The sequence below is a fragment of the Alternaria ventricosa genome, assembly GCF_023758065.1.
Source record: "Alternaria ventricosa strain BMP 2768 chromosome Unknown scaffold_6, whole genome shotgun sequence".
Taxonomy (NCBI): Eukaryota; Fungi; Ascomycota; class Dothideomycetes; order Pleosporales; family Pleosporaceae; genus Alternaria; species Alternaria ventricosa.
Genome location: NW_026055686.1, coordinates 1,986,253 through 1,997,953, shown reverse-complemented (window position 1 = coordinate 1,997,953; position 11,701 = coordinate 1,986,253). Strand labels below are relative to the sequence as shown.

General features: G+C 49.4%; 2 protein-coding genes across 2 annotated transcripts; one reads left to right on the top strand and one right to left on the bottom strand.

Moving 5' to 3' along the window:
• Positions 1 to 1,231: 1,231 nt before the first annotated feature.
• J4E93_004759 (uncharacterized protein) lies at positions 1,232 to 3,106 on the bottom strand (the record flags this gene model as incomplete). Its single annotated transcript, XM_049342686.1, has 3 exons — positions 1,232 to 1,953; positions 2,038 to 2,910; positions 2,971 to 3,106. 3 exons carry the CDS (start codon positions 3,104 to 3,106, stop codon positions 1,232 to 1,234), a joined length of 1,731 nt encoding a protein of 576 aa, XP_049200838.1.
• A 785-nt stretch (positions 3,107 to 3,891) lies between these two features.
• J4E93_004758 (uncharacterized protein) lies at positions 3,892 to 10,552 on the top strand (the record flags this gene model as incomplete). The annotated part of the gene is made up of 3 exons (XM_049342685.1): positions 3,892 to 4,053; positions 4,108 to 9,519; positions 9,572 to 10,552. The coding sequence occupies 3 exons, from the start codon at positions 3,892 to 3,894 to the stop codon at positions 10,550 to 10,552; spliced, it is 6,555 nt and encodes a 2,184-aa protein (XP_049200837.1).
• Between the last annotated feature and the right edge of the window lie 1,149 nt (positions 10,553 to 11,701).

Below are 11,701 nucleotides of genomic sequence, written 5' to 3'. Positions count from 1 at the left end.
AAAAGGCTAGTTTAGAATCTACTTTAGTAGATATAAAAAACTATACTATCTATATAATAAGAAATATAATCTAGGTTCTCTTTCCTAAGTATCTAGATTTTAGTATTATTACTACTATTTATTTTATTACTATTTTAAATATATAATTAACTAAGATAGAACTTTACTTTATCTATTTATTAGTACTTATATTAAAAAATACTAGTAAAATATTAAATAAAAGAATCTTTAAAAAGCTATTTTATTACTATAAACTAGGTTAAAGATAACTTAATTAGTAAGCTAACTATAAAAAAGTTATTAGTTACTATTACTACTTATATATATAACTTTATATATTTAGTAAAGCTTAATATAAAGCTTCTACTTATTTAATACTTTACGTAAGCTATATACTAGTAATATAAAGCTATTACTAAAACTTAAAGTATAAATAGTAATAAATAAAGTACTAAAGATATAGTATTTATAACTTACTTTTTTTTACTTAGTACTAGTACTTAAATAAATACTATAGTTAAATATTATAGTTACTTAATATAAAATAAAGATAAAGTTATAGTTAATAAAGAATAAATATAGTAAGTTTTCTTAGTAGTATATCTATTACTATTTTTCTTCTAGTTTTCTTTATTTATAGTATAAATAAAGCTATATAAGTAAGTATAGTATTATTTTATAGTATAAGTTTTAAGCCTTATTATAAAGCTAGATTTAATAATAATAATATTACTATAGTAATATATACTAAATTAATATTAAAATTATTTTAGTAGTTTTAAGTAAAACTAGCTTAGAGTATTTTAATACTTTTTAATAACTTCTTAAAATTTCTTTACTATAAAAATAAGTCTAAATTAAGCTTTAAAGTATAGTTTACTTATAATATAAAAGTATAATAAGATAGTAATATACTTTAATAATAAGAAGCCTAAGACTCTAAGAGAGAAAAAAACACTAATAGTAGTAAAGAGAGAGTACAGTAGCTTGGTATGCTAGTAGCGAAGTGTTTGCTTAACTAATGATGTAACGAGCTAAGCGGTGTCTAGATCGATACTGAATGTGTCTCTGTTAGCAGTTAATTTCGCCACTTAATGCAATGCAGAGACCTCGAAAAGAGTACATTTATGCAACTCTGCCTCTTGAGTGATGCATCTTAATACAATCGATATTGGATCTCATGCCACTCTGTATGTGCTCTGCCAAAACACTCCTTACACCTCGTAGCGACTTATTCCTCCGGCTCTACGTTCTCATCCACACCGTACTCTTCGACGATCCAAGCACAGTACTTCTCCCACTTGCTTACCCACTCCTTCAATCTTTGTGCCCGTACTCCCTTGCCAAACATTCCATCCTTGACATCCTGGGTCCACTCTTTCGCACTGTAATCATCCAGACTAGCCCAACGCACACTGTTCTCGGCCAAAGAGCCCAAGCCTTCAAGACCAAGATTCTCCCATCCTTGAAGTGCTTGCCAAAAGTCGTGCGACATGCCAGATACGCCTTGACCAAGGATGGTGGGATCATCGTTGCAAAGCGAGCAAGGAACCCCGCGGGCTAGTAGCGCTGGTAGAGGATGCGACATGATGCTCGAGCAAAGCCGTAGCACTTCATTAGATACTGGGCAGCTCTCCACTAGGATTCTCTTCTCCTTGACCATGTCGATGAGGAGTGGATGCTTGTAAAGGCTGAACCCGTGTCCTATGCGTCGCGTACCCAAGATGATAGCGTCAAAGAGATTCTCGTCAGTGGAGTCGCCGTCACCAAGCGTTTCCCCGGCATGGAAGAAGAAAGGTATGTCGACTCCTTCCTGAGCGCAGGCCTTGCGAAACCAGAAAAGCTCGGGTGCAAGGTCCGAAAGCGGGCGGCCAAGATCTTCCTGGCCTACGAGGTCGTAGCCTGCGATAATCTCGGGGAACTCGATTTTCATCTCGATGCATTGCTTCATGCCTGGTTGATTGTCAGTAAGACAATACAACATCTCTCAGACGCGTTGATAGTGAGTGAAGTGTGTGCGAGAGGTATGCAACTTACTCTCGATCACCTGCTTCTTTCCGAACTGTCTGATGGTCGTCCAGATCATCCTGGCGCCCCAAAAGTCTTTGCCCTCTTCACTCGCCTTGAACTTCTCAACTTCATCCGCCAAATGCTCGAGCAAATTGAAATGATCCGAGTCCCAATCCTCCTTTTTGCTACTGCGGTAGGGCGTATAGAACGCTGCACGCAAGTCAACGTAGTATACACCGTCATCGACCAGAGCCTTGCACATCCTGCGTACGAACTTGCGGAAAATGGGCTCGTAGTAGATGAGGGAGCCGAGAATAGGAAAGCAGGAGAGGAACTTGCGCCATACTTCGTTGGGGCCTTCGTGATGGGAGAGGTGTTCTGAATGGGTAATGGTGACGCGAGAGCGAATCCACTCGATGAAGGCTTTCTTGCCACCATCTGGAAAAGTATCTGCGGCTTGATTTACGGGCACCGGTGTGTTCGCCGTGTAGCTGTCGTTCCACATTGAAGCGGCACCGTTTGCGTCCTTGGAGTAGGTGAAGGAGAAGCCGGTTTTGCGCCTGGTCTTGTCGTCGGTGATAGAACCATCGGCAATAACGCAGACACCCTCGGTGTTGAAAGCTTCTTCGAGCGCCCAGTCAAGGTCCACCATGGCTTCCAAGTGACAGTGCAGGAGTGCGCCTTTCGGCATTCTCTTGACTATCTGCCACAGCTTGCTCTTCTCCATGCGCTCCTTGGCAAGTGAGAACATCATGCCTGGAAAGACATCGACATGTTCGGTTAGTAAGCTGTCTTCGTATTCCTTTGTCCAGAGGGTCTGTTGTTCCTCGAATCGAATCTGGGAGACGATGGCGCATGCTTCTTGTGCCATAGGCGACAGATTCTGGCGAAAAAGATAGTCTGGAGGCTGTTAGGCCACTGGACATGTTGTACAGTAACGAACGATCTTGGTTCACAAACCGCTTCGTTGTCTCTTCTCTTGCTGAACCAAAGCGTCTCGGCCCTGTAGATACTGTTGGATGAAAGGGTCGCTTAGGTTCGGGACGCCTTCGGCCTGCGCCCACTCGTCGTCGTTCGCAGCATCGTTTGTAGTCATGATCGCGACTGTATGTGCGGCCCAGAATAATGAATGTCTGGTGAAGGAAAAGCTGTTCACAAATTGTTGTTCGAGTGTCAGGCCGCCCTATCGGTGACTTCCGCGAGTTCCTTCCTGAATGGAGCTAGTGACTGCTGACGTAACAGGGTCTAACTCGTGCCAAGAGCGGCGAGATACGGAGGCCTGCACAGATTACATGTACCAGCAGGCACGCGGGAACACAGGGAATGATGTCTTTCACTCTCCAGGACTTGAAGTCAAAGCTGCACTGCAATCGCCACTGTTGTCACATTCACAGCACGCGCTCTTGACGCGTTGGGGGTTTGCTTATCGATTGCCTAGCGCGCGCTGGTGCATGCGCGGGGCGGTAGCGGGTGATGGCAGCTGCACGGTCGCCTGCGATGGCATAACACATCATCTGCGCTCCATAGCACCGCAACCTCGACGCTAGACGGCGGAACCTCGCCCTGTGATCACCCACTTCTTTTGTTGCCACGCGGACCTGCACCCTCACTAATCCCGTTGCTGATGCCCCTACAGTACTGCGTTCTCTAGATCCGGGGCCGTCCATACCTCATATCCGCGGCTGGTGAAGCAACAAGACTTGGCAGGCACCACTGTGCATCGCCGTACCGATAGGAAAACTTTCACACTCCGCCGTCGTGATACGCGCCACCAACCCGCACGCTCCGCTATCCATGGAGCCTCTTCTCTCCCGGCGATAGGCGTTCGACCAGCCTGCAACCAGCGCGTCCTCCAACCCGGTCGCCAGCCTCTCCACCGCCATGGCTTTCTTCTCTGCGCTCTCGAGCTCCATCGGCCGGAAGCTGCTTCTCTACGGGTTGCGCCACATCGATATACTGGACAAAGACCCTGCCGACTTCGTGAGCGTCGATGTCGGGAGGCGCACTACGCTCGAGGTTCGGGACGTCGGTTTGCACGTCAAGGTACGTCCCAGCGATGTCCATCACTGTGCTGCTAGTACTGACACCATGTTCTAGAAACTCCTAGCTCTATTACACCTCACGCTCCCTCCCGAGATCCAGCTGTTGAAAGCGCAAGCCTCGCTCCTCCGGGTTACCTTCGTCCTCGAATTCGGTGTCCCTCAGATATCGATAGAGGTGCATGGCATACGGGTAGAAGCTCGGTTGACCGAGCATGTCGAAGGTGCTCCCTCTTCAAATACTCGCCGACAGCATACCCAGAAACGATCCTCACCACCTCCAACGGCCGCTTCGCCTTCCGCTGCCCCCAACAACCAGGACAATGATGATTCAGACAATGACACTGATGACGACGACTACGTGCCCACCGTAGACGAGCTGGCCAAGTCATTCATAAAGACGGAGCCTGTCGAAGAAATTCGCGAGCTGCAGCATGAGCTCGAGTCTCAACCTGCGTACATGCAAGAATCGGTCGCATCAAGTGACGATGGCGAAGAGGCTTCTGCTGGGATTGGAGCGCCTCTGACACTGCCAACATATCTTCGTAATATGTTGAACACCGCTTTAGATCGTCTAAGCATAGTTGTCAACAACATTGACATAGATGTTGAGGATCACTTCCCGAACGATGCCATGGACTCGTCAAAGTCAAGCGAGACCTCACCTTCCTCTCTGAGCTTTCACGTCGAGCGTATAGCGATTGACTCGACCACTGCCAAAGATTTTCGGATTGAGCCTGGGTCTACAACGTTGCCTCCCGCCACCTCGAAGCTAGGTAAGCGGAGACTGCGCGTGGAAAACATCTGCGGGCGTTTAGTGTCTGATGTCAAGAATTTTGTATCTCAATCGCAGCTCTCGCAGCCGTCATCTCCACCTACTTCGCGATCCCAGGCGTCAAGCAGCCATGAAACTACCAGCGAACCTGCGACGAGTCGAGTTCAAGACCAGCCTGTTGAAGCTGGGCAATCCATACAAGAGGAAGTGATAAGCTCGACAACATTCCGGAGCGATGAAGAGGCGCCATCTAGCCAGATCGTTTCGCCAACAGAAGTCCAAAGCGCCACTTCTCACGGAGAAGCTGCCTCACCCAAGCGTTCTTTATCCCCGGATCAAGCACAGCTAGCGTCGTCGCCGCAAACAACAGACGATGATCGCTTTGCAGACGCTGCCTCCGATGACGGCGTATGTGACCAACAACTGCAGCCTTTACTCGGCCAGTCTGAGCAACATTATGCATTGCCTGATCTTGGCGAGAGTAGTGGATCGTATGACGACGAGGGCTTGCTCAACTTCGCGATGCAGAATGACATGCTCAATTCACAACTTGAGGAGGCACCAGCGATGGAACAGTCCTCGGAAGCGGCGACGTGGGTGCTAGACGGTGCAACTTCAAGCCGACATACTCACATCTCCGAAGCCGCTGGTGATGCATCCGTGTCAGACTTCCCTACTGTGTCGGCTCTGGGTCGCTCCTTTCCAGTCCCGAATGTGATCGACTCACCGTCTCAATCGGGCCATGTCCAGGCACCCCACATCAGTACTGACAATTTAGCTGCAGCACATGAGCGAACAACGGATGACACTCAGGGGCTTTCCGACAGCGTGCACCAGCACCTTGATTCATCGCCTTCACCAGATGAAGACATGGCCCAGTCACGGTTTTTCACGCACGACGAGGCTGAAAGTATGTACATGAGTGCAGTGAGTGCGACGCAGGCCAGTTCCGCTCATGCTGGGCATGTTCCCGGAGGCTGGGACTCTTCGTCAGACTCAAGTAAAGCATCTAGTTCCGATAGGTCGGAACTGATACCAGATGATATGGTCTCCGGTAGCATTTTAGCGCCATTGCCAGAAGCAGACGATGGATGCGAGACTCCACGTCCGGGGAGCCGCCAGAGCTCGGTCTTGCCGCCAAGACCCGAACTTACACAAACCCCTACGCCTGACACGCCCGGTCCACGAAAACATGCCAAACGGTTTCTCACCATAGATGAGATTACTGTATGGTTCCCCATGGCCCTCGGTGATAAAGAGCATAATGATGCAACAAGCGAGCAAGTCGATGATGCGGCAGGCATGGAGTATAGTCCTTCCAATCTGGGTGAAGATTCTATTTTCACGGAGATGCCAGGATCGTTCTCAAACTATGCACATTCTTCTTCACACCGTCGAAAGCCCTCCCTGGAAGCATCGTCTCGCGGACGACCTACTCCCGCATCCCTACAAGCATCTCGGCCACCAGTGCAGCCCACGACAACAGGCGTGGCTTCGATTATTGTCGATGTCGGCTCCGTAGTCGGTCATATGGACATATCCACTGGCCGCATCATGGCCGCTATGTTTGCTCGGGCAACACAAGCTTTGACGGGGGAACAGCCCTCAAGCGAAAGACCTATGAAATCGAAGCCCACGGAAACTATTGAATCATCTCCCATGAGTGTTGAATTTTCCGTGCAGGGCATTGCTCTATCGTGGCTGGAGCACGTGTTGGCGGAATCTACGCAGGAAGGGCTTCTTTCAGAGGACCAACTGGAATCTCAATCTTCGGACGCAATATTGAGAGCCAATTGCTCGGCTATACACCTCACCAGTGGCAAGTCTTCCGGTGTCTTGCGAACGCAACTTCATATTGGCAAATTCACATTAGCATCTCTCGATCAAGACATCGTTTCCTTCCACAGCTCACGGCCGAAATCCAGACGCTCGGCCAATGTTCCGCTAGAACAACCCAATCACGATATAGAACTGAACTACAAGCAGGGGGAAGACGATCGTATCACCATCGTCACCCGTCCCCTCAACATCTTGTTTGACATCCGGAAATTGGACGACGCGCTGGGCTCCTTTGGTGGGTTTAGCGGCATATTAGAGTTGAGCAACTCCATCAACTCTAGTAGCGCAGTTGCAAGTCCTGTAATATCTCCCGCCCCTTCCCGGCCTCGCGGCGTACATTTTGGTGATGGTCTTCCTCCCCCTGTCAAAGAATCACCACCCACGAAGTCTCCGAAGATCGACGTACAACTCGGTGAGGTATCTTTGGCCCTCAGGGGGAAGTCATGTTCCATGCAACTTCACACGACAACGGTGCGCATTGCTGTACGGCAAAGCAATGTGCGCCTCAAAGTTTCCGAGACACAGCTGACTGGCCCTTACACCGAGGTCGCCCCCAAGACTGCACCTTTCTTTGGAGAATTGAAAGGCACTGAAATCAACTTTCTCTTCGCCCCTGGCGAGCAGGATCTGACTAGGCTAATATCCTTGATCACGCCATCAAAGAACCCGTACGAGAATAACGACGACATTCTCATCGAAACCCTGCTACGTCAGCGACAAAAAGGCTCCGTACTCCGAGTTGAAATCGCTGAAATCGGTGTTCATGTCTCAGATCTTGAACACATGAAAGCGCTAGAGGCTCTAGGGATAGAGCTGGCGCGACTGTCCAAGGTCACCAAGTACTTGCCAGATGATGATCGACCTGGCCTTCTAAGCCTCGCATCGGTGAAACGGCTGGATGCTCGCGTCACTGTGAATGAGAAACTTGGAGATGTCTCGGTCATCTTGCAGGAATCCGCATTAGCACACGTCGGAGTTCCTGCTTTGCTTGCTGTTGAAGTTGGCAAAGCGACTGTCCGGCGCAACGACGAAGTATTGGTCCAAGAAGTTGTGGAGCTACGCCCGTTGGAACAACTACCCGTCATCATGTTGAGGATGGTGGGCGACGAGATGGAACCCATGGTGAAAGTCAAGTTATTCAATCTATGCGTTGAATACCGAGTGAGCACGATAATGGCAGCGCTGGGGATTGCTGAGGATGGCACAGTAGACGATCTGGCTATAGGCCTAGCCTCAAGCGTCGCAACTGTCACAGGCGCATCCTCTCCTAAGACTATCAGCCGACAGTCTTCCCAAGCGAGTTCGCCAGTCACAGCCGTCGCTCAGCCGCTTCAGGTCGATCTTTTGCTGAGGAATTGCGCAATTGGTCTCAATCCTCGGAAATCACTCTCGAAGGGTCTCTTCGTCCTCACGGAAGCGCATGTTACGGGTAAGCAAGCAAAAAACGACTACTCTGTTACGGTGGACCTCCGCAAGGCTTCGATACATGCTATAGATGACATAGCGCGCCTAGAAGAAGAACACGGGCCTGTCTCGACCACACCCACTGCCAACGGCCATTTATATGGACTGAAATCCTTGGGCTATGTGTCTCTAAGTTCGATTTCGGCCGCAAAGATATTTGTCAACATTGGAGGTGATGGACAGGAACACCCCCAGCTAGTAGACGTGGAGTTCAAAAATGAGCTGTTTGTTATTGAATCATGCGCAGATTCTACACAGACGCTCATGACAATTCTGAGCGGTCTACAGCCCCCAACGCCACCATCAACCGCAGAACAGTATCGTATGGTACCGCTACAGCAAATGATGGAGTCATTCACTGGCGATGGACTGTTGCAAGATGAAGAAGAGGATGACTTCATGATCAATGCTGACTTGATGGACGATGATCTGCCAAGGGATCCTACCTTCGTTGGTGGACTCTACAATTCACAACCCCTGCTGACTGAAGAAGAAATGGGCGACAGTCTATTGGGTGAAGAAGATCTCAGCGCTTTGGCCACACCTCCTATGACTCGCCAACGTGGCGATCGAGCTCTCCTTGAGAGCTTCCAGGAGAAGCACGAAGTCACTCAAGGAGAAGAAGCGTTTGATTTTGACGACGACTACTTCGGAGAGTCAAATATTGAACCAAAGGGTAAAGCCCGTAAATGGGATTCTGCCAAGAACCAATATCATCCATCCAATGAGTTCAAGGTTACAGGCGCTCCACTAAAGGTACGCGTCCGCGACGTCAACGTCATCTGGAACTTATACGACGGCTATGACTGGCCTCGAACACGGAGCGTTATCAGCAAAGCTGTGGATGACGTTGAGGCTCGCGCCGAGGAGCGACGGCATAAGGGACGAGAAGAAGATGACGACGACGACTTCGTTGAGCAAGACTTCCTCTTCAACTCGGTCTGGATTGGTGTGGATGTGAAGGACGAGAAAGGAGCTCTAGCCCGACGTATCAACCATGATATTGACGATCTTGCCAGCGAGACGGGCAGTCATGCGACGTCGACAGCGACACGCTCGACTGGAGCTACTCTACGACCTCGAACTACTACCAAATCCAGGCGTCGTCTCAAGCTCGAGCGTAGTAAACACAAAAAGATTGCATTCTCCCTCAGCGGGGTCGCAGTTGACCTTGTCGTCTTTCCGCCGGATACAGGCGAGACAGTCAACTCCGTAAATGTCCGCGTACGAGATCTAGAGGTTTTCGATCACATGCCCAGCTCTACCTGGAGGAAATTTGTCACGTGCGCAATCGATCCAGCGAAGAGAGAGCTCATTCGTCCGATGATAAATCTTGAACTCAACACAGTCAAGCCGATTACTGATCTAGCGGCTTCAGAGCTCGTCATCAAAGTAAGTCTTGATGCATGTTGAACATCCCAGCTCTTGCTAATTTGATCATCAGGTGTCTATCCTTCCACTCCGCTTGCATGTCGATCAGGACGCTCTGGACTTTATCACGCGTTTCTTTGAGTTCAAAGATGACTTCGCACCCGCTAGCAGCCCGGCTGGTGACCAGCCTTTCATTCAGCGGTTGGAAGTGATGGCGGTCAAGCTGAAGTTGGACTACAAGCCAAAGCGCGTTGACTATCGCGGCCTCCGGTCCGGCCATACAACGGAGTTCATGAACTTTCTCGTCCTCGACGGCTCGGACATCACCTTACGCCACGCAATTGTGTACGGAATTACATCGTTCGACAAACTTCACAAGACTCTCAATGACGTGTGGTCACCGGATGTCAAGAACAATCAGTTACCAGGCGTACTATCGGGGCTGGCAGGCCTGCGACCTATTGTGAATGTCGGTTCCGGCCTCAAAGACCTCGTCGTTGTTCCCATGCGCGAGTACAAGAAAGACGGTCGAATCGTACGCAGTCTCGGAAAGGGTGTATACGCATTCGCTATGCATACAACGTCAGATGCAGCACGTTTGGGTGCCAAGATGGCGATCGGCGCGCAAACTGTGCTGGAGGGCGTTGAGGAGTTCCTCAACCCACAGACTGACTCATCGAGCCGTCATCAATCTCTCGACTGGGATGGAGAAGATCCTAGTTCCGATACAGAAGAGCCACGCGCCGTATCGAACTACGCCAACCAGCCGATCGGTGTGGGCGCTGGTCTTCGCAGCGCGGTCAGACACTTCGAACGCGACTGGAACACTGCTCGTGACGCGGTAATCGCGATCCCTGCAGATGTCATGGAAGAGGGTAGCGGTACGGGTGTCGCAAGGGCCTTGCGTCGACATGGACCCACTGTCATCTTGCGGCCTGCACTCGGTACCACGAAATTGGTGAGCAATACGTTACTAGGCGTAGGCAACGCCCTTGATGCCGGATCCAGGCGTAAGATTGAAGACGTAAGTGATTCTACTATACTAGCGATGTGAACAGAACTAACATTTGTGCAGAAATACAAATCTTACTAGCAACTGGTCTTCGTTAACACGAGTATGAAGCCAAGGAGTCTGTTTACTAGCAGGCCATCTCCGGTATGGGAGGTTCTCCTACATGTGTTTTCTTTTCACTTTTCTTTAGAGCGTTTGCATAGCGACGGACGGAGTTTGGGTGGTGAAGGCGTCGCATTTCCAGCCTTTTGCTATGCCGTTAGCATTGGGCAGGCGTTGTCACGCATTTTGACATTTTGATCTTTCGCTGAATACCACTTCGTTTCTTTAGAGTGTATCGCAATACTAGATTACAAGCCGCAGAACGTGCTTTGTGTACAGCGCTGTCACCCGCTCCTGTACATGCTTCCTAAGGTTCCCACTCTGATTCGATAGGCTAAATACATACCATAATACACTGATAGCACAGGTTGTGGCTGACATAAGCATGGCGCTTGCTGCAGTCTTGCCGATCGTCGCGGTCGTTAATCTTTACTTTCTGGACAACCAGAACACAAAGCTAGGGCTCATAGGCGTATACACATTGCTATTTGCACTGAGTGTGAGACTTTGCACGAACGTAGGACGAGCAGAAGTCTTAGCTGCCACTGCTGCGTATGCTGCGTATCAGTAGGTTCGTTTCGCCCTTTACGAGACCTTGCGGCCTCTGCTGCGTTTGCGCAAAGTGTTTGTGAGCGGTGATTTTGGTGGGAGTAATAATGATTGTTTTATACAGCTCCATGGAGGACTTTGGAAGACTGTGACCTGTCCCACATATGTGGAGACGGTTATTGGGAGCGAATCCAGCATCAGCCGGTGCTTGAGCTGATAGCAGTATCCTAGTAACCGAGCGTCCAGGCATATGTGACTTCGCATATGCTTTATTGGAATGCAGGTCGTGGCCTTCGTCCAGTAAGACCCTGGAATCCATATTGAAATCTGACATGCGTGCACGTGCCAAGACGCGAAAATCGTGCCACCAACATAACCAGATGAGAAGCGCGTTCGCACATTTCGCCATCCACTACTTTATGACGTTAGTTTCGGCAGCGCACAAAGTCGCGTCAATAAGAGCGGGCGACGCGTGCTTGAGTGGGAAGAACACCAAGAAGAACACGATCACTGATCCCGAGGCAGTCCAAACACCATATA